Here is a 20,575-nt window from a genome sequence, read left to right as displayed (position 1 = left end):
TCACACTCCCACAGAGACACACTCATGCATGCACTTTGATATACTAATCCCAATAACGGTAATGCAACTACTTGTGCTGTGATACAGCTAAGCACTGCCTGAACTGCTGCATGAGTACCCAAAAGCAAGAATTTAGCTACAAATCACACAAAAAGGTGACCTGTCTTGCCTTTGAACCCTCAGCCTTCTTGTTTCCTCTGCTACACCTGACTACTCTCAATAACACGAAGTTCCACAAGAACAGTATCTCCTGATTTTCATTATATGGAATAAGCAGTCATATAAGACCCTATAAAGAACTTCGTAATTAACCCTTACATTTTAAGTCAAATTAATTCCATGTATTCAAATTTTAGGACACCGCTTTCAAAGTCACAGTACTGTTCTACTACTCAAAGTACTGGCCATCTTATCTCATTAATTGTGAGTACTCTAAGTATCCAAGATTCACATCCTCAACACCAGCAAACACAATCCACTGTAAAACTGCAAATTCGTTCGCTCCCCTGGTTGCTGGCCATCAGTCACACCGTATCTAGTCATTCACCTAGAAATTTGTAGGTTTAGATTCAGTTGTATTTTAATCATCATTACTAACGAGGAAAGAAATATTTTTTCAAACTGAAGGGAAAGTTTTATCTTCACACAGAACTGAAAATTCTTCTCAACAATTTCAGAAGACAGAATTAATACTACATGCCAAGTTCACACAGTTTCAACTCACAAAGTATGAAGTAATCAAGATAAGAGCTGTGTGGGTGAAAGTGAGAAATTCTAGGACATCGAGATTTCAGCCTGGCCTCATCACTAGAAGTTTTCTAGAGAAGGCGGTGCTGTGTCTGACCTGCTGGGGAAGCTGTGATGCTCGCTGCCTTTGTCACCCTGAATGAAGGGTGTCAGAGCTGCTGCCAGCATGGGATGACCCGTGCCCAGGCAAGGGCGCAGGTTGCCACTAGGGAACAACTGTTGCATGAGATTTATACGTTCATGGTTGATCATACAGCAGATGTCTCTGCTCCTGCGTATCTACTACTCAATGTATAGAAGGCACCCAACAGTCCTGAGTTGTACAGGACTGGACCAAAACAAGGAGCTTTGCTTACTCAGGCTCCCTACTCCCCCCCTCCTTCGACTTCACGCTTGCTATTTTTAAGAAACTGTGGCAAGCAGGAGCTGCATTTTTAGCTGAAACTAAAGCTCTGAAGCCAACAGGCAGGATCTCAAACCCGGACCTATGCTTCCTGACCTCACTGCTCATGTGAAACTGCATTGCAACATGTTGGAAGTGATTGCAGTTAACATTAGTACAATATACAAACAGTGATTTATCAACATTGTATGCTTTATTGAAAGTTGACAAGTGCAACAGTTAAATACATTGACGTGTTACAACTGTTTAGAGAACATGCACAAAAACATATGCATACTACTATACAGATCATATGCAAAAAATCCATACTGGGAAATCCAATTTTTTTTTTTTTTTTAATTCTTTGCTAGCAGGGTTTGATAATTTTTGGAGTGGTTTTTCCTGTCTTGAACCAAACTACAATGAACAAAGATTTACTTCAAGATAATCAGCAGCCAGGGAACTTCAGAAGTTACACAAACAGCATAAATCTGCCAAATTCTGAACAGTTGCGTAGGTGCATTCTTATTTATGTAGCATAAAAAAAAACCCAAAACTTTCCAAACTTCAGATCAGCCAATGAAACAACTAAACTTCAATCTGTACAATCTAAATAGTTACAGTTTTCTATTTTACAAAGTAATTACACTAAATACACAAATATACAGTAGGCAAATAACCTTCATTGTAATTATCCTATGACCCAACTGTACGTCACCTACCTGCTTTCTATATATAATACAGCTTTATGCACCTGTCCACTGCTTCAGAAAACGGTGCAAATATTTGCACTTAAGGTTTCAGGTGACAATTAAGTGTTAAACACTGAATTTACCTTTCTCCCTCTTCCTCTTAGATCCTATGCACCAGTCCTCACTTTGGAACCCCACTGCACTATGGGGGATTGAGCCATCACTTTTTACTCCAGTCTATTTCTTCATATTTCCAAGCTCAAAAAGCACTTGTATCAGTTATATCACTGGATGAGTGGAAGATTTAAAAACAAACCAAAAAACTTCAGGCATGCAGCTTCGTTTCTCAGCCATTTGCAGAAGCTGCTCAAGTCTCCAGTGTACTTGTGCTAATTCTCTGGAAGAAGTTTATTTTATTCAATCAACCTAAGAACAAAGACTCCTTCAAGCCAAAGGGGGAAGGGAGGGAAGAGAGAGACAGATGAGTGCGTAATACGGGGGAGGGGGAGAAGCCTCTCCTGATGTGTGCAGGGCATGGAGTCCTCAGTCTGGGTTGCAATGTGCATTGAAATGGATGAAGGATGGCTGTAGCGGATTCCCGCTAGTCCTTCTTGCTCTGGGCAGTCCAGAGGCCAGCGATCACGATGGCAATGACATCTTGAACTACGCTGAAGGCCCTGACCCCTGTGATGCCGGCTGAGCAGGCTGCTGTGTTGTCCCTTGTGACTGGGAAGAGGAAGGCGGGGAACCAGTCTGCAGCTGTGCTTGGAACTGGGCAAGCTGCTCCGGGCTGGCGAGTGTTTTTAGCAGAGTGTTTTCTTGCTCCAGCTGGGAGTTCTTCTCTATCAGCTCTTTGATTTGCTCTTTGAGGACCTCCACTTCCTCCCTTACAGCATACATCAAGTGACTCTTTACCAGATCCTGAAACGCAAAAGAGAGCACGTGCGTTAGGAAAGCAGCCCAGCGCCAGGCCCAGGCTCCCACCCAGCCCAGCTCAGCTGGAGATGCAGCGGATCCACCTTTGCAGAGCGCCGGTGCGAACCCGGCTCTGCTCGGGCACAGAAGAGCATCCCAGCGAGAGCCACGAGCCCCTTGCTCACACCGGCGGGGCCAGACCCCAGCAGCCCTTCGGCGGAGGGAGCCGGGCCAGGCAAAGCTCTAGCTCTCCCTCGCAGCGGCCAAGACGTGCCAGGGCTCGGCCACCCGGGACCGGGACCGGGACGCGGGGGATGCCACAACCCGCTGCCTCCGGCCCCGCCGCACACGTGCGGCCGCGAGCCCCGCCCCCCGGAGCCCGGCCCCGCCGCCAGGCCCCGCCCCCCGCGCACCGGCTGCAGCCAGTTCTCAGCGCAGGTTGCCGCATTTCCCTCCCTCCCGCCGGCCGTGCGCGACCGCGGGTGACGTCAGAGCGCGCCCCGGCCAATGAGCGGCCGAGCTATTTATAGCCGGGAGTTAAAGGCTCGGAGTTTGCCTAGCAACAGTCGGCAGAGGCTCCCGTGAGAACGGCTCCAGGCACCGCTCCAGTAACAAAGGGCGGCCGGGCCCCAGGCGCAGCGCGGCGGCACCGCGCCGGGGGCAGGGCGGGGGCCCGGCCGGTGGCCGCGGCGGCCCCCGAGGGAGAGCCGCCGGCTCCGGGCACCGCGACGCCCGTGCCGGCCGCCGGGAGAAGGGTACAGCGGCGGAGGATGCCCCGGCTGCAGCCCGCGGGGGATGCGCCCGTTTGGCAGGGGCGGCCCGGAGCGGGATGCGCTAGGAGGGGAGTTAAAAAAAAAAAAAAAAAACAAAAAAACGCACCCCAAATCACACACATCATATCCCCCCCCCCCCAAACAAATGCCGCTTTTTGCCCCAGCAGCGCCCCTCCCCCGCCGCATGGAGCCGGGATCAATCGTTTGGGGAGGCAAGAGCCAAAAGCAATGCCGTCATTCCCTCCCCGGCATCGATAGAGAAACGTGCGCGTTCCTCCCCGCAGGAAGCCTTTGATCAATAAAACGACCAAAAAAAAGCCCCCAAAACCAAACCCGTGCCTCCCCCTCGCTCCCCGGCCCCGCTATCAAAACGCGTCCGCGCACGGGTTAACCAGCGCCCGCCGCATCCCCATATTGTTTACTGCTTTAAACATGAACAACGTTTTATGCCCCAATAGGTACGTACCATCGCTTGCTCGATTTTGTTGTCGATAGCTACCACGCTTGCACCAGAGGAGCTGCAAGAGAGAAAGAAAGAAGAAGAAAAAAAAAACATACAACATTAGCAGCGGCTGAATTATTTAAGAGACAAGAGACGCGGGCATTGGTAGCCAGTTGGCTGAGAAAGTCATCCTCACGCTGCCCTGCCGCCGCCGCCGCCTCACCGGGATGCTCCAATGCAGCAAAGCAACCTGTGAAGCCGCCCCGAACCCCTCGCCCGCAGCCGGATCAGATACCCCGACATTTTGCCCCCCAGCAGACCACAAAGATGGAGCTTAATTGCAGGCTGCGGCAGAAGCGCTCCGCGCTGGGGAGCACAGCCCCTCCGGGGTGGAGAGGAGAGGCGAGGCGAAGCGGGCGCCCGGTGCCGCCGCTGCGGCTCCCCCGGACAAAGGAGCCAGCCCGGCGTTCACCTGCCCCCCTACCGCCGCGCCGGCAGAGCCCCTCGGACACAACACTTATTTACCTACTGTCGAGCCTCAGGGACGAGTTGTCGGTGCCCAGCAAGGACGATAAGAAAGAAATTGAGAAGTGTCTTAGTTGATAGACTCCTAGATCCATTGCCACTGGTCTACAACATTGGGCATTCATGCAATCGCGGCCAGAAACGCTCCCCGGAGAAATCAGGTCTCCCTCTCTCCGGACGTGTGCGTGTGTGCGAGCGCCGGGCGGCAGGGCAGCTCCGCCGGACGGCGGGGCGGCGGCGGCGGGGCCGGGCGGCGGGACCCTGCGGGGCGCGGGGCTGCGCTCGGCCAGCTCCGAGGTCAGCGCTCCGCCGCGCCGCACAAAACCTGGCCATCCCGGCCCCCCCATAATTTATGCGGCGCCGCCGCCGCCCATTGGCTGCGCCGCCGCCCCGGCCCCGCCCACCTCCCGCTCCGTCGCATCTCATTAGCAGCGCTCCCCCCGCCGCGCAGCCCCCCGGGCCGGCAGCGCCCTGCCCGCCCCGCAGCGCCCACTCGGGACGGCCCCGCACGCGAACGGGGGGGGGGGGGGAAGACGAGACTCTGCCCCCTCGCCCCCCCCACCCCTGAAACCCTGACACGCGGGGTGCCGGAGCGCGGCTCACCGTGCCGATTTCCACCCGCAAGAATGGAGGGGGAATTAAAAAATAATAATAATGATGATGATGATAATTAAAGGAGCTCGGGAGCGGCGGGGAAGCCCAGCGCGGCCCGGCGGGCTGCCAGCCGCCGCCGGCGGGAGCGCGGCCGCGCCGCCGAGGGGCCGCCCGTCGCCGCGCCGACACCGCCACCTATTGGCACACGGCAGCGCCGCCCGGGCCCGGCCCGGCCCCGCCACAGCCCCGCGGAGCGGCCCCCGCCGGGGAATTATTAGCGCCGGCTCCCACGGCTGCCCGGCCCCGCCGGGGGCGAGAGCCACCTGACCGTACCACCGCCTCTGCCCGTACCGAGATTCGCGCCCTGCCCCCGGCGCGGCAAATTTTAGCCCCGGAGAACGGAACCTGTACCCGACAGCTCTGCCCGCTTCGCCGGTGAAAGGCAGTAAAAGCAAGATACACGCACCCACACCGATGCACGCTGCAGATAAAACAGTTTCAGGCTCCTACGGGTCCGCTAGAGCAGCAACGACCCCTCTTTATCCCTCACACAGGCCTTATTAGCCCGTAAAACCATTTATGAAAAAGATATTCAGCCATCAGATCATCCACAAAAAGCGCGCACAGCACAAACCTGCAGAGTTCTAACAAGCCAGCTGATATTCTTCCACAGTAACAAGGAAAATGCCTATTCACTCATTTTTAGATTGTCCCATACAGCACTTACGGTCTTAAAAGTTGCAGCACATGCATTAATCAGTTAGGAAAAAATCTTCTCCCACCTAACTGTGGTGTATTTCCCAACAAATGTTATGGTCCTGTGTCATGGAACACAGCTACTGCAGTCACAGCCAGTCCAAGTGATCCTCTCTACCAGTAACAGTTTGGAAGGAGACCCAAGGCTGAATTAGACCACCGCAAAATACTGCCGCAAGAAACAGCTGACCTCTAAAACCACTATTTTCTAGACCTGCACTTTCATCAGGCATTACATGACTTAAAGACACAAAAATAAAGTCAAAACCCTCTTCAATTCTCTACAGCAAACTTCTCCAAGAACTAGAAGTCACATCTATGTCACAGGTGTTGCTCCCAGAGAAGCAGGAAAGCCAGGAGGCACAGAATAATCATCTTAAAGCTAAATTTAGCATTTGCGTATCTGCATCATCCTTCTTAGTTTATTTATGTTGTCCTAGCCTACTATCCTTTCATTCAATAATGCCAGCAGAGTAGTACAAACTAATCCTATTCACGAGAGAGGTCACATTTGAGAATAAGAGTTCCTCATAGACGCTTTCCTGGTACCGCATATGATGCACATCCCCCAAGGGCACAGCCCTCATCTCACCCTTCGGATATCTGGGGAAGTTGCAGAGGATAGCGCCTAACATGCTGAAAATTAAAGGAAGTTTTTAAAAAAAAACCCTTGCCTGTATTAACTTGCAAATTTAATAGCAAGTGAATTAGAAGCACCACATTAAAACATATGCATCAGGCTCCAGCTTCCCACCTCCTGACGGACAAACACCAGTAACCATACATTACATGTACACTTCAACTAACCACTTTCTTTGCAGAGGTTACTTACTACACACGATAGTACTCATTGTATTCAGTGATCAAGTGAGCCATTTAATAAACAGCTCCAAAAGCATCTGTACCGGAATCCGTATCAACTTCTGTCCTAGACTTGATCTAAATTAATGTTTTATGAAGGGCTGGGCTTGAAAATCAGTAATGTCTCAAATGACTCCTCACCATGGCAGTTACCGGGGACACTAGAATTAACGAAATTGCAGCTGGACACAAGCTCAGGGGCAATCTTGGTCCCCTGAAGCTCTTAATCAGAAAAGGGCAGAGTAAGTGTAAAAAGGGAGAAGTCCTCTCTCTTGCTAATTAGGTCCTTACAAAATAACGCGCTTAAGATAGCAAACTCACATGCCTGAACAGACGTACCCTTGAAATGCCTGCTTTGCTGTTACAGGATAGACAACAAACATTTGTATGTATTTTCATTTGTACATGTAAAAATAAAGTCATGATGCATTCCAGGATGATTGTTGGTGCTGCCATAATGATAATTATTAAATGCCATCATTCCACTTCCGACACAAAAATGGTAACAATTCTCAGACTAAATTAACAATAAATAACATTGCCCTCTTCTAATCTATATATCTTCATGAAGAGATACAGATATGATCCTAAATCCAATTCCCACTAAACCCATTAACCATCTTCCATTAACTTCAGTGGGCTTTTAGCAAATTCCTTCATTTATTTTTAGATGCCTACAACCTGAGTTGTAATTCAACAGAAAGCTGTCAGCTGCATAAGTAGGACTGCATATTAATATGCATGTTCTGCTTTGCCCACCCTATAAAAAAGCAAACCATAACTGTCCCTTTATGGCTGAGAAAGCTCTGAGCTCTCAGATCATCTAGGAAATAAAAAACATGACATGTACTACTTTCATCCCCAAAACTGGGCAGGGGGGGAGCACCACTAATCTCCAATGTTTGCCTCAACACCCCATCATCTGCCTGACACGGACAGAGACTGAACTCCGTATTTAAAGGTTGGGGTTTTGCTGTTGCTTTTTTTAAATAGGTATCATTTACGAAATCTATGGAAGATCTAAGGAAAATCCTCCTCCAAACTCCCTCTCTCCCTGCTTGCTCATTGCTTTGTCTCCCCTCCTGCCTCCTCCACCATGACATTCAACATGCACTTCACTCAGATTATGTTGTTTTGACTCACTCACCCTCCCTTACAGCACTAGAAGGGAGTCAAGATGACTATTGTGTTACTCAAAACCTTCTAACCATCTCTTTTAACACCTCATTAACAGATACTACACAATATTAGACTCCTGCAAAAGCTTACAATTTTACATTCCTGGGAGCAGAGGTGCGAAATGCTGCAGAATTCCTCATTTCTGTAGCCACTCTGGGTCTGCACTGGGCTGGACCAATTCATGCCCCCGTCAGCCCTGGATACGCGATGAGGGACTTTTATTGATTGGGAGTCCCCTCACACAGAGGATCACATGCTTTGGAAGCCTGCATGTCCATGGAGCACCCCAGGTGTTCACAAACTGCATAATGTAATAGAGAAAGACTCGAGATGGCTTACTGAGAAACAAGCAGGGCAGAATACAATATAGTGCTAACCAAGTAGCTCACCAGCATCTTTGATCCTCAAATAAATTAACTGCTTAAGTTGAAACATACACAGTATTCAAAGACTTTTTAGCACGCTTCACCTTTTGTAGTGTTTCAGTTCCCAAACACTGTTTCTCCCACTAAATAATTTCCTCTTGTCTCAATTTAATCATGCTAAGCACTTGAAAAAAGTGCTTTTCATCTTAAGCACATAATGAGGTAAGCTGCAGCACAGAATCATTTTGTCTCTATGCAAGTCTGGTTTGGCATATTTCTGTGTGTGTTAAAAAATTCTTTCACTTAAAAAATTTATCTTTCAAGTACCTTGTCAATGTATGCTCCCTTTAGATGCCAACATTAAAAGCCCTAGACAAGCATCTCCTGAACTTGAAATAAATCTCATCTTTTGACTATGTTGCAAAGAGACCACACCAGAAACCATATTAGAAAATGGCAATTTCTGTCACAGCACACTTTCATCTTACACTATAGCAGGCTCAGATCCTGTGGACTTCAACTGCAGTTTTCAACTACAAAATAAAAGTACTGAAGAGGTTAAAAAAAATCTGTTAATTACTCAAGAAAAGACTACAGTAATTAGATTCTACATGACATCTGACTTTATATTTCACTTGGCATCTAAAAATGGTCAATAAATGGCAAAGTACTATTCTGCCTTAAAATTCATAAATTCAAAACTATTTGTGTATTGACAGCAACCCCCCCAGTATCAAATTTACACAAAATTGCTCCAAGCTAATAGCCTAAAGAGGAAACTCTGGCTGCAGTTGACATCAAGGACTAAAGGATTATTTATTTCAATAGGCCGTGATTTTTTTCTTCAACTCAGTAAAGGTACAAGATAGGCTGGAGAAGCTGCCCAATGATTTTTTTTTTCCTCACAGTAAGTCATAATTATTTTTAACAGACTAGGGACTTAAAAAAAAATCACATTCAGATAGTCCAAATAAAGATCACAGAATCTCAGCCAACTTCCTTTTCCAGCCCCAAACTTGTAGCTAGGATCTGGATTCAAAGAAACCAAGCCATTGAGAACTTATTGCTCAGCTCCAAAGGCTAACACGTATTCTATTTCTAGTTTGAATTCTGCAGATGTCAATTTACATACCTCTGCTAAATTGAAGAACCTCTTGCTACCAGGTATTACTCTAGCAGTTTTCCTAAATCTGTGCTTTTCCTTCCCCATAGTAAAGTTATTTGCATCTATAATTTGGTTTGCTAGGAATTGTTTTTTAGTTCCATGAAAAATAGATAAAAGGGAAAGCTATGCAAGATGCTAGTGAAATGAAGTGCTATATTTGTAAATATTTTTTTTTTGCCAGATGTGCAAGCATAACTAAATAAATATTCAGCAGAAAGAATACATACACCCTACTGGGGTTCTGGAAATAACCTGACAGTATCTCTAATCACAATGCATACACAGAAGTAGCATGCTGTGTGCTCTGCACAGGAGACAGAAGGCTGCATTTAAAAGCAAGAAGATAACCATGTAAGATCAAAAGACAAACAAGGAACAGTTCTCACTGGCTCTTCTGAGAATATCCTCTTTCTCTTTTACAGGCAACTAATTGTTAAGTCAATCCCAGTTGTTTTTAATGAGAATTATAATGATTCTACCAATTTTAATGCTGACAAAATAAAACATAAGGTCTGTATCAAGTACCTGGATATAGACAAACACAGAGATAACCCACTCTTTACTGGTCAGAGAGAACTCTGCAAGGAAATATGAGCCATCTTGAAGCAATTTTGATGCTTGGAGAGGGATGTGTGGCATCCCCTTTCTTGAGATCATCCATAGATGACATCTAGCAATGCGGTTGGGATGAAGGACCCTGTTCTGTGCACATCCATTGAGTTTCAAAGTCTCCTCACAGAGTCAAGCGAGGTCTATCGTAACTCAAAACCTGAAATGGCATCCAGATGCTACACCACCTAAATTTAAAGAGTTATACATTTGCAGTAGCATCTAGTTTGGGAATCACAGGCTTCCCTAATTTCATATCCAAACTTAAAATGAAAAAGTATAAAGTATTTAATTTTATTAAGAGTAAAAGCCCTTCTCAGTACGCTGTAAACTGCCCTTGACCAAGGACTGCAAGTGGGAAAAGATCCACCAACCGTGTTAGCATCCTGAAAGTTTTAAGTGAGACATCTGAGCCAGGAATTGATTTTCTTTCCTTCAGAAAGCTGCACACAACGTCACTCTGCATGCTGACACTGTCCCCAGGATGGAAGGGGAGAAAAACCGTTCAGTGCCATAAAGCAGCATACATAAAAAAGTGATAAAATGTTACAATCTAAGTTTCACTACCTGAAGCATGGAGCTGAAATTCATTTTTCCTTTATGTGAAATCTGGTTTAAATAATTTTACTTTTAACTCATAAAAAGAGCGTTCAATTCCCTGGTCTTACGCGTAGCTTTCATTTGCAATGCTCTTCTCAAAGCGAAGGAGAACACCTCAAAGTAAAAACCACTTACACTAGCATTTAATCCCACTTGTTCTAACTGTGCAACAGATTTTTCAACCATGTACTCCAAAATTAAAGAGGGGAGAAAAGAGAGTCACTGGAGCATTTCAAGTTACACCTAACATAACAAAAGCACCACAGCAAGTATAGGAAGTGGTTTGGCACAGTAACGCGACAAGCATTTGGAGAGCTGAAGTTCTCTATATTAAACAGCATCTCTGACCCAGGGGGCAAACAGCCCAGGAGGGACTCCCGGACAGTGGCTGACACCCCACCGCACCTTGATAGCACACAGTGGGATTTAGTCATAAAATTAAAAGCCAGCCAATTTAACCTGTAACTGAGAAGGGTCATCTTTTACTATTTTTTAAACTCTTAGTATCTTCTATTTCCCTAAGGCTGCGGAAAAGCCACACCAAGTCACATGAAATGGCAATACTACGTCTTACTGACTGGTGCTAATTGTGGCGGGGAAGAGGGGGGGGAAAATGGAGGACCTTAAGTGCCTCCATTTCCCCTGTCCCCAGCTCCCTATAAGGCCTACACCCATTATGCTTTTTTTTTTTTTTTTAACCACTTAATCCCTTCCTTCCTCTCTTCCCACCTCCTCCCCTTTTTCTAATTGTTTCCCTTGAAACGATATTGAAAATCTTGGATCAGCTAATAATTTAGTCATGCTTTTTAAGAAATTATTTATATGGCATAACAGCTGGCCTACACTTCTCACTGAATATTGTCTTCCCTTTGATGGCCACTTTTCGGTTCAACACTTCAAATTAAGCCTGTATTTCCCACAGAAGTGTATCACACTAGAAGTCAACTCAAAGTTGCCAGGAATAAAGTCAAAACCCCTGCAATTAACCAGCGTTGTCCTATGGTCTTCAGGAAGTTTAGAATGAAGTTCCCTACTCCACCTTCTACAGAAATTATTAAAAACAGTCAATGATGATCAAAGGAGAAAAGTACGGAAACAAAACGCAAGGTAAGACCACAGTGCGGGAATGGAGCACCCGGGACATGGAATCCAGTCTGCCATGAATGAGGTGAAGGTCCGCCACAGCTCAGCTTTTGACATGGCAGATCACTCGTTACCACCCTGTTGTGCAGAACCATTTTTAAGGACATTCTGTTAAATAATAATAAACCCACAACACCGCAACTCGGTTACACGTGTACTAGAATAAAGACAGTAAGGTGAGAGTTCAATGCCACTTTTCTTCCTCAGCAAATACGCTAAGACGACAGACCTCTATCCAGTTGTCCATTTACACTCCTACGATTTCAGTCTCTCTGCAGTCACTGGCAAAAGGCTTCAAACCTATTAGCAATATCAATGAACAAGTAGGTGAATGGCTTTCAGATTAACTTCCCTGGCTCTAATGCATGTATATTACACAAATTTGTAATACCGCATTTCCTAATTTCTGAGTGGTCAAAACACTCTACTTCAGTTGTGCCTGAACCCACAGTTTATCATCTTTTGGTGACTTCCTAAAAAACTTAGAGAAAATACAAGACCTGCTGTTCCATCCAAGCAGAAGTGCACTTAAACAGGCTGAATTCACTCTAACATATTTAAAGGTATTTTTATACCTGAATGGAAACTTTTATTTATAGAAATCAAATCCCATTATCTCCACCCATTCAGGAAGCACGGGAGGAATTTCCAGAAACACGTAAGAATGTGACCTGATTTACCAGATTTATTGCACAGTGCGGTGTATCTCAGAGTCTTGCTTCCCTTCATCAACCACCAAGTCGGGCATTTGCTGGACAACTTCCTGCCCAGCCTATGCTTCACCCCCTCCCAGTGGAAACGAGGATATGAGAAGAATCTGATGTATGCCTGTGCTTCAATTCAGTACGGCACTGAGAAACAGGTACAGCTAAACCCTGGAGTGGGAAAGTACTCCCAGCCTTCTTAATCCAGGCATAGCTTCAGTGACTTAAGAGACACAAATCCTGCTGACTCATGATCGCAGAAATCCCAACAAAGTATCTCCATGTAAAAAACATTTAAGGTTTCCTCACTGAAGGAAGAAATTGTAAAGCAATACTGGTTTGAAATAGAATGCAAGACACCTGGGAAAGTACGTAAGACTATGAGATGAGGTGTGCTTAAAAATTACTTTAAAAATTACTTAAAGACAGATAAATAGATATTTTAACCTGACCTGACTGTACCTTATGGCTTTAGAGATGTATTACCCACTTAGCACAACACTTCTTTCCTGTAATCCTGCCACACTGCAAACCAAAGAGAACAGTCAGAACACAGATGTGCCAGCTCAGCATATTTTGAATGTGTCCCTAGAGCACCTTCTAGGCCAGAGACTGCAAACAGCTGGCATAGGTCCATGTCATCTACAGAAGGCCCTTATATCCTGAAGTCCTGGTTCTCCTTCAGGTGGGATTCAGTCTTCCTCTCTGCTCCTCTAGAGGAGACTCGGGCAGTAGAAAGCCTTCCTTTTCCACAGGACTGCATCTTCTAGCTTGTGAACAGCAAGTACCTCGGGACCGTCAGGTCTGTGGTGGCCACGCTGGGCACACACCACTGACATTTAGCCACCCTTGAGCCAGACATTCTGCAAACAGAAGATATACTCTTAATCTTTTAATGCACACCTTGCGAAGGAAAGATTACAGCATATTATTTCATACTTATTCAATAACCAGGTAATCGTCTTTAGGCAGAGCTGGCTAAATTTATGAGTGGCATTCTGTTTATGAAGCAGCCCAGTCCATTCCCTCATACTGCTTATGCCTGTTTTCTGGTGGATATCCACCTAAAATACGTTTCATTAACTGTTCCAAGAGTCTTTCTTACAAAACAAGGTCTGAGCTCATGTATATACAGTGTCAGGCACCTAACGCTTATTGAAAACAATTACCTCATCCTCCAGAAACCGCTGTCATTAAGATGACACCTTGAACCTTTGTGGTTTAAAAAAAAAACCAAAACAACTCAAAACAAAACAAAACCCCCACAAAAACAAAACCCAACCAACTCCAGTATCAGAAGTCTGAGATGAGTAACCCACTTAGCATCGCATGGGAGTCCAAAACAGCTCCCAGGTATGTTTCCCCATTCTCACGCAGGACATTAGCCCAGGTGCCCAGCGGCCACTCTTCTACAGCATCAACGCAGTGAGCTGCCACACTGCTGTCAAGTTATAGGAAGGAGAGAAAACCCCTGCTGCGAGACAGGATTTGAAGCCCCTCTTCCAGCTCCACCGGTAGAGCCAGGGACCAACTGCTGCAGGGGCCCACCAAGCACAGAGGACAAGTCACCTCTTACAAAACCAACCCTAGGCAGCCTCCCACCTGGGGAGGCATTGCCTGCTCCCACACAAGGTACAGAACGGGGGAATTCCTCTCTGACTTTTCCTGGCAACTACTAATTGCTAGAGGCCCTGGGCAGGTAGACTGTAACATCAATCAGCAGTTCAAGTACAAGCAATCATGACAGCTATAAACAAAAATATTTGTAAGTGAATGTTTGAGTCACAGGGTAGCACTGGTGCAACTGAGAGGCTCCTGCCTTGAATTCGTTTGCCCAAACCTGTTTTTCAGCCCCATTTCTGAAGAACTCAGCACTTTAAAACAAGCTGTTGATAAACTGAAATGGGTAGAAAAGAACCATTGAACCGATTCAGACATGAGGGTTGGGGGAATTTACTTATACTGATAGACTGAAAGATATCAAGGTACTTGAAAGAATCCTTGAAATCCTTGGAAGGACTGAGACCTGATTTAACTAGAGTGAACAATTACCTTTAAATAGAGAAAATACTAGGTTTCAGGGGCTGTCAGATTTTTTTTTAATTTTTCATATTAGAGTGCATCTATTTAATATTTATCTAATGATGAATTAAAGTCTGCCTTTTAAAATCATTAAGAAGGACTAGCTCATAACTACAGTAGGTTTTCTATTCCTTGATATCATCAGATAGAGACTGGATGCCCTTCACTAAGGTATGCTTTAAACAAACTGAAGTTACTATAGTTCAGATAGGGATGACCTAAATATAATAGCGCAAGACACAGAAGTTTTTGTCCCTCTTTCAGTATTGTTCATGTATTTTAACCAACTACAGCCCATCTTAACCATCCCAAGAGTTAGCAGGTGCACCCAGCACTCCCTTCTTCCAGCTGATGCCATTACCAGAGGCTGAAGGATCTTCTGACTTTTTTTTCACCCAGGCTCACATCATCTGCATTTCCAATCAAGTTTGAAAAATACAGAGGATGCCACAACACCATTTGTTCAGTATGAATATGGAGAGGTGCTGATATACATCGGATCTCAAGCGGACACAGCCACCTGTCTGCAGTCTGCACTACAAGAGAAGAAGTCGGAGCTCCTGCACACCCATATAATCGCCATTTCCAGCTGTCTAGTGCTAGACAGCTCCCCAGTAGCACAAAGACATTAGGGATCACTTTTCCAAAGCACCTTGGCAGACCTCCAGTGCCTGAACTCTAGATCCTGGACTTCATTCTGGCAGCCAAACTTAAAATGAAAAAGTATAAAGTATTTAATTTTATTAAGAGTAAAAGCCCTTCTCAGTACGCTGTAAACTGCCCTTGACCAAGGACTGCAAGTGGGAAAAGATCCACCAACTGTATCAGTATCCTCAAAGTTTTAAATGAGATGCCTGACCTGGGAACCGCTCCTCTTTCCTCCAGAAAGCTGCACACAACTTCGCTCTCTCTCAAAAGAGATGTGTGTCTAACCTGGAGAAAGCCAAATGCTTCTTTGGATTTGGCCCACGCATTCAGTAGGGTCAGTTTTGGAAAGAAAATATAACCATATGCAACATTAGCCAAGAACAGCTGCAAGAGAGGTTAAAGTTTCTCCTTCATTTGCAATTTATGGTGACATGACAGTCAGCCAGCCTTAATTCACAGAGAAACAACTAGAGCAAAAAAAGCGACTCTGCAAGAAAAACCAGAGGAAACAAAAGCAAATGAGAAGTAAACAGGAAGTAGCTTGCTGAATAAGAATACAGGAGAAATCATCCAAATTTTCTGTATTACGTTAACAGATGCAGATTTTGGTTTATGACTAGAGGTGCTACATCATGCTGCTTGCTATGTGTATCAGTAAAAATCAGTTATAGCAAAACCTCTTAATGCAGAAAGGTTAAAGAAAGTCACACGTCTACTCCATCACACTTTTTTCATTACACATTTTGTGGAATAGATTGGTTTGTGATAGGAAACAGTCTTCTCAATATTACCTTTCTTGTTCAGTAACAGCAGTGGCATGTGTCATTATATACACACACACTGCTCAAGCATAACATACCTGTTGTCATTATATTTCAATTGCTACTATAAAAGATTTCCATTACACTGGTTCCTCAGGCATTCAGATGAATGAATTTAGTATAATTTTTATCATTCATTTGAAAGTTCAAGCATGTTTTCAGAAACTGTCAATTGCTGAAGAAATTAAAAACAAGTTTTTAAAGTCTTCCAATGTTTAAATTTATATTCTTTAAAGAGGCCCCATTCACAGAGCAAAGCTATTCTCCACAGGCAATACCACAAACATAGCATGACAAGAATATCAAGTGAAATGTATTAATTGGCATTTGTGAAAACTTATATAAGAGCAAGGTTTTTGGATTCTAAGGGTGTGGCATAACAAAAGCACCAGTTCAGAGATCAGACGTTATGAAGAGCACATTCTGTGCTCCCTCCCACAGAAGGGTATCTGCCTTCTGTACACAGAACAACTCCTCTGCAACATGAAGAGCCAGGGCATTTTTTCCCTGCCACTGTCATTTATTTTTAACTCAGTAAAATAATTCTTCCCATTCACTGAATGACTTCGTATTTCTTTTAAACACTAGAAAGGACCCAGATCAAAATGATGTATTTCATATTTCACTGTTTATATGGAAAAGGAGATTAATAAATGTAACTTGCAGAAGACTAAGCAGTCTCCAAACATTTAACAAGACTGATTAACTAAGCTTTTCTTTAAACCTGTGACAAGACAGAAGATAGTATATAGTATGTATGAAAAATATTGGAATGAATACGAACTTTTTTGATAATAGGTTTCAAATCATGTTAAGATTCTCATTTTTCGTTTAGCATTACGTCACTTAAGATTTGGAATAACTGGAATAACATTTTTTTGAAAAGATGAAAGAACTGTAATGGCAAACACTTTATAATATGGATTATTTTAAATATTGCAGTAAAGATGTTTCAAGACATGTAGATTTTCAGTAAGTAAACTACTGTGTGACAGTACTCTCAACCAGTATGATACTCCTAGCGTGAAATAGTTTTAACAAGTGCCAAGCACCTTGGTTTAGGAGAAGCATTTTTAAGTACTTGCTCAAACAAAATAGTTTAAGAAACTTAAAAAAAAGGGAGGAAGACAAGTAAATCAAGCATCTAAAAATTAAAAACTTTATAAATACCTCTTTAGATGCTGTTCCAGTTCCAAGAATAACACTTTCATGGTTATTGGGTCAGAGCCTTGTTTCTGGAGAAGTGTCACTTTCATTGATGTATCTATTTAGTATCTGCTGATTAGTTTCCCCCAGATGGAGGGTCGGAAGAAATACCTCTCAGTCCTTGGCAGCTGTAAGATTAGCATTAGCATTCCACTATTAACCACGGGTCCTGAACTCTGCAGCACTTTCAAGAATCACAAAGCCTCGCCCGTTAAAGATTATCCACTTGCTTCTATTCAAAGTTTGCCGAGTTTAATAGTGGTTGGTCATGATCAACAAAAACAAGAAGGGCGAACAGTGATGACACTACAGATCCTGAGATCACATGCTGTTCTGTTACATAAAGCATCAAGAGAGATTAAAATCTTCACGATTAGGTTTTCAAATCTCAAACAAATGCATCTTCTTTCAGCAGTGCCAAATTTACCAGCTCTCAAGATGATTCAGCCTGCTCCCACTTTTTGTAAGACGCATGTTAATCACTATAGGTAGCTAATTCTGCTTAGAGAAAGGCAGCTGAGTTGTACTGTTTCTCAAATCAAAGTTCTAGTGCTTAATGGCAACTGTAATTAGACACAGAATTGACAGTAGCCAGTTTGCCAAAAAATATTTTGCACAGGCAAATCCTATCCCTGACTGCTGTTGTAACAAGAACTGGTGACAAGAGTTACAGGCATGCATCTGGTTAGAGTCTTCTGCAGACCAGATAAAGGTAACAACTCATCACCTATCAAGCCAAAATTCAATCAAATATTGCATATTCTTCCTCATAGAAACACAGATCACCGTAAGGAATTTTTGGTGCACTGTAGTACATCTATACCATGTAACTACAAGGCTACTTGCATAGGTACCATTACCTAACATTGCTTCAATGTAAACATATTCCTTCCTCTGAATGGTGAATGCTTTTCAGTGCAAGCAAAAGTTGACTGCCCACAATACATTGTAGAGAGGTGAACAAGATTCACTTTCCTAGTCTACATGCGAGCTGGAGAGCTGGAGATAACCCTCTCACCATTGAAATAGCCGGCTACTTGCAGCATGTGTGCAGGAACCTCCACCACACAAGAGAGCATGGGCACTGATGTTACATTCTTCCATCAGACTGAGACCACAAAAACGCAGAGACAAAACCAGAAATCAAACCTAGCAAGTGTTACTTGGGCTTACTGCTGACTGCTAAAGCTTTGTCAGATGTGTTTCCTCAAGTAGATTTGCCTTGTAAGACTACATAGGAAAGAAACCAAATGGAAGGGCCAAACAAGTTGGCTCAGAGCACGGCCGTCTACTATTTAGCTACATTTCTGTTGTACCTTGCCAAGGCACTGAAGAGGTGACTGATGGCCAGAGAAAGAAATAACGCAATAATTCTTTTTTTTCTGAGGCTGAGGGGTGCAGCGGGATTAGTTCCCTATTCCCAGAGCCAAGAAGAAATTGAGCTAATTTAAACTGAGCATCAGAGCTACTAACTGTGAAGGAGTGCAGAGTATTTCTAAACGATCTTCCCAGAGCCTGGTACGCCTGGCTTGTAAGGACAGAGCACCACGTTCCTTTTAAAGCACATGAGGGAGATTGAAGCAGACAAGTTACACTTTACAAAAAATGTTTCTCTCATTACGTCAAGTCCATCTCCCTCAGCACAGCGTGGAAATGGGTAACAGTCATGGCTCATTTGAGCATTCTCCTCTCACTCCCACTGAAAAGCCATGGAGGTGGAACCACTCAGATGGCAGAGCAGTTGTACTCCAGGATCTTGGTCCTTGGAGAAGAGGCAGACAGGTATAATGGCCCTATGAGAGGGACGCTTGCTCTGAAAGCAGAGCTACTCTTGAAAGCTTCAAGTGGAGACTAACATGGTATAACCACATATAAAAGGGGGGGGAATGATTTGTAGAAGGAAGTGTCCCTTCAACAGGCTTTCAAGGAACAATAAGCTAGGAACAAAGGGATCAATTATAGCAATCAACAACTATTAAGATGAGAAAGTTTGACCCACTATTATTGAATAACTTCAATATTCAAGAAATATTACTTATAGCAAGGAGTCTTGCTTATTTTAAAGAGCCGAAGCATCACGTTGACTAGAGAAATGCTCAAAACCAATTCCAGAAAACTGAACCTAGACAGAAATTATAATTTGAGTGGCATCCTTACATATCCTTTCACAGTCAGAGACTTAGTACAATAATAATCCCTAATGAGTCCTACTGGTTACATTATCTTATATATCACATATCCTACAACCTCCCTTGGCTGTTCTATAAACTACACAGCTGACCCGTGGCAGTCAGGCTCAGCTGAGTTTGTATCCCACAGAACTGCACCAACAGAGCTGATGGCTTCGGATTTTAAGGTGCCCTTCTAACCCTCTTCAACATCCTTCTTGCCATCTCTGTTGCCTGTATTCCCCTCTGTAAAGCTGCACGGTTGGCATTAGCTAGGAAGACAATCTTCCTCCCTAACTGTTGTGCATACAGTACATGCACTGGTCACAGGTGTTTTCCAGGATGCCTAAAACAACAAACACACATCGAAGTATGTTGGAGCAGGAAAGGTATGAAAGCAGTGATGTTAACCTTTTCCACAGACAGTCTTTACTTTCTCCTTTCCTATTCCAAGATGCCCTCTGAACAGGAGCTCCATCATGCTAGGGGCTGCGTCAAGACAGTTAAAAACAAGGTCCAGTAAGTTGTGCACATCTGACCAATACATTGCTCAGCTCCAATGCTGCTCTGACTCAAACCTGTGTTTCCTTTATAGCCAGAAGGATCATTAAATGTTAGATTACGGGGGGGGGGAAATCAACTGAGACACAAATCTAAACACTGAATATAATTTATGAAAGATAAATAACCAACTGTACTATCAACTCATGCCCACACACAAAGATACTGTAAAAAGTTATCTTTCCAGCATCCTCCTCATGAGCTTACGCTAAAATTCTTGTAATTTGCTCTGCTTATTAAAAGTCATCATGTCAGAGTCAGTTTGAAAATGAAAGGCAAATATATATATATGCATGTATGATGCAGGACTACTGAATATATTCAAGCTGCTTCATTCTGCATAGAAGCAAGTATGCTACTGGGCCCACAAAGAGAAGCCATAGGTAGCTCCATCTCTGGTAACACTAATCACGTTTCCTCATGCTTCAACCCCAATTCTAGTGATTACTTTACAGTAATGCAACACTCCCAGGCTTCATTTGATGCTAATTCTCCAGTTATGCCAAGTAAAATGGTTTCTATACCACTGATCTAAAAGCACCTAATTCCAACTCATCACCTTTTTATTTGGGGGTTTTGTGCCCTAAAGGAGTCTTATCAGTTCCATTTATCACCTTCATGAAAAACAGCAAAGGAT

The 20,575-nt window shown here is 44.2% G+C and overlaps 1 protein-coding gene across 5 annotated transcripts in view; it reads right to left on the bottom strand.

Moving 5' to 3' along the window:
• Positions 1 to 1,327: 1,327 nt before the first annotated feature.
• TSC22D1 (TSC22 domain family member 1) overlaps positions 1,328 to 20,575 on the bottom strand; it is a 94,252-nt gene continuing 75,004 nt past the window's right edge. For 2 of the 5 annotated variants that reach the window (XM_050893109.1, XM_050893099.1), the window contains 2 exons: positions 3,976 to 4,027; positions 1,328 to 2,742 (listed from right to left, as the gene is read on the bottom strand). In XM_050893109.1, the coding sequence (XP_050749066.1) occupies positions 2,485 to 2,742; positions 3,976 to 4,027 (310 nt within the window). In that variant the 3' untranslated portion in view covers positions 1,328 to 2,484. Of the gene's footprint in view, positions 2,743 to 3,975; positions 4,028 to 4,476; positions 4,720 to 17,173; positions 17,232 to 20,575 lie in introns of those variants that run through there. The other 3 variants (XM_050893125.1, XM_050893117.1, XM_050893134.1) reach the window with 3 other exon arrangements.

Source organism: Gymnogyps californianus, chromosome 1 (assembly GCF_018139145.2).
Source record: "Gymnogyps californianus isolate 813 chromosome 1, ASM1813914v2, whole genome shotgun sequence".
Classification (NCBI taxonomy): domain Eukaryota; kingdom Metazoa; phylum Chordata; class Aves; order Accipitriformes; family Cathartidae; genus Gymnogyps; species Gymnogyps californianus.
The sequence above is the reverse complement of the archived record's forward strand: the minus strand, read 5'-3'. Positions and strand labels throughout refer to the sequence as shown.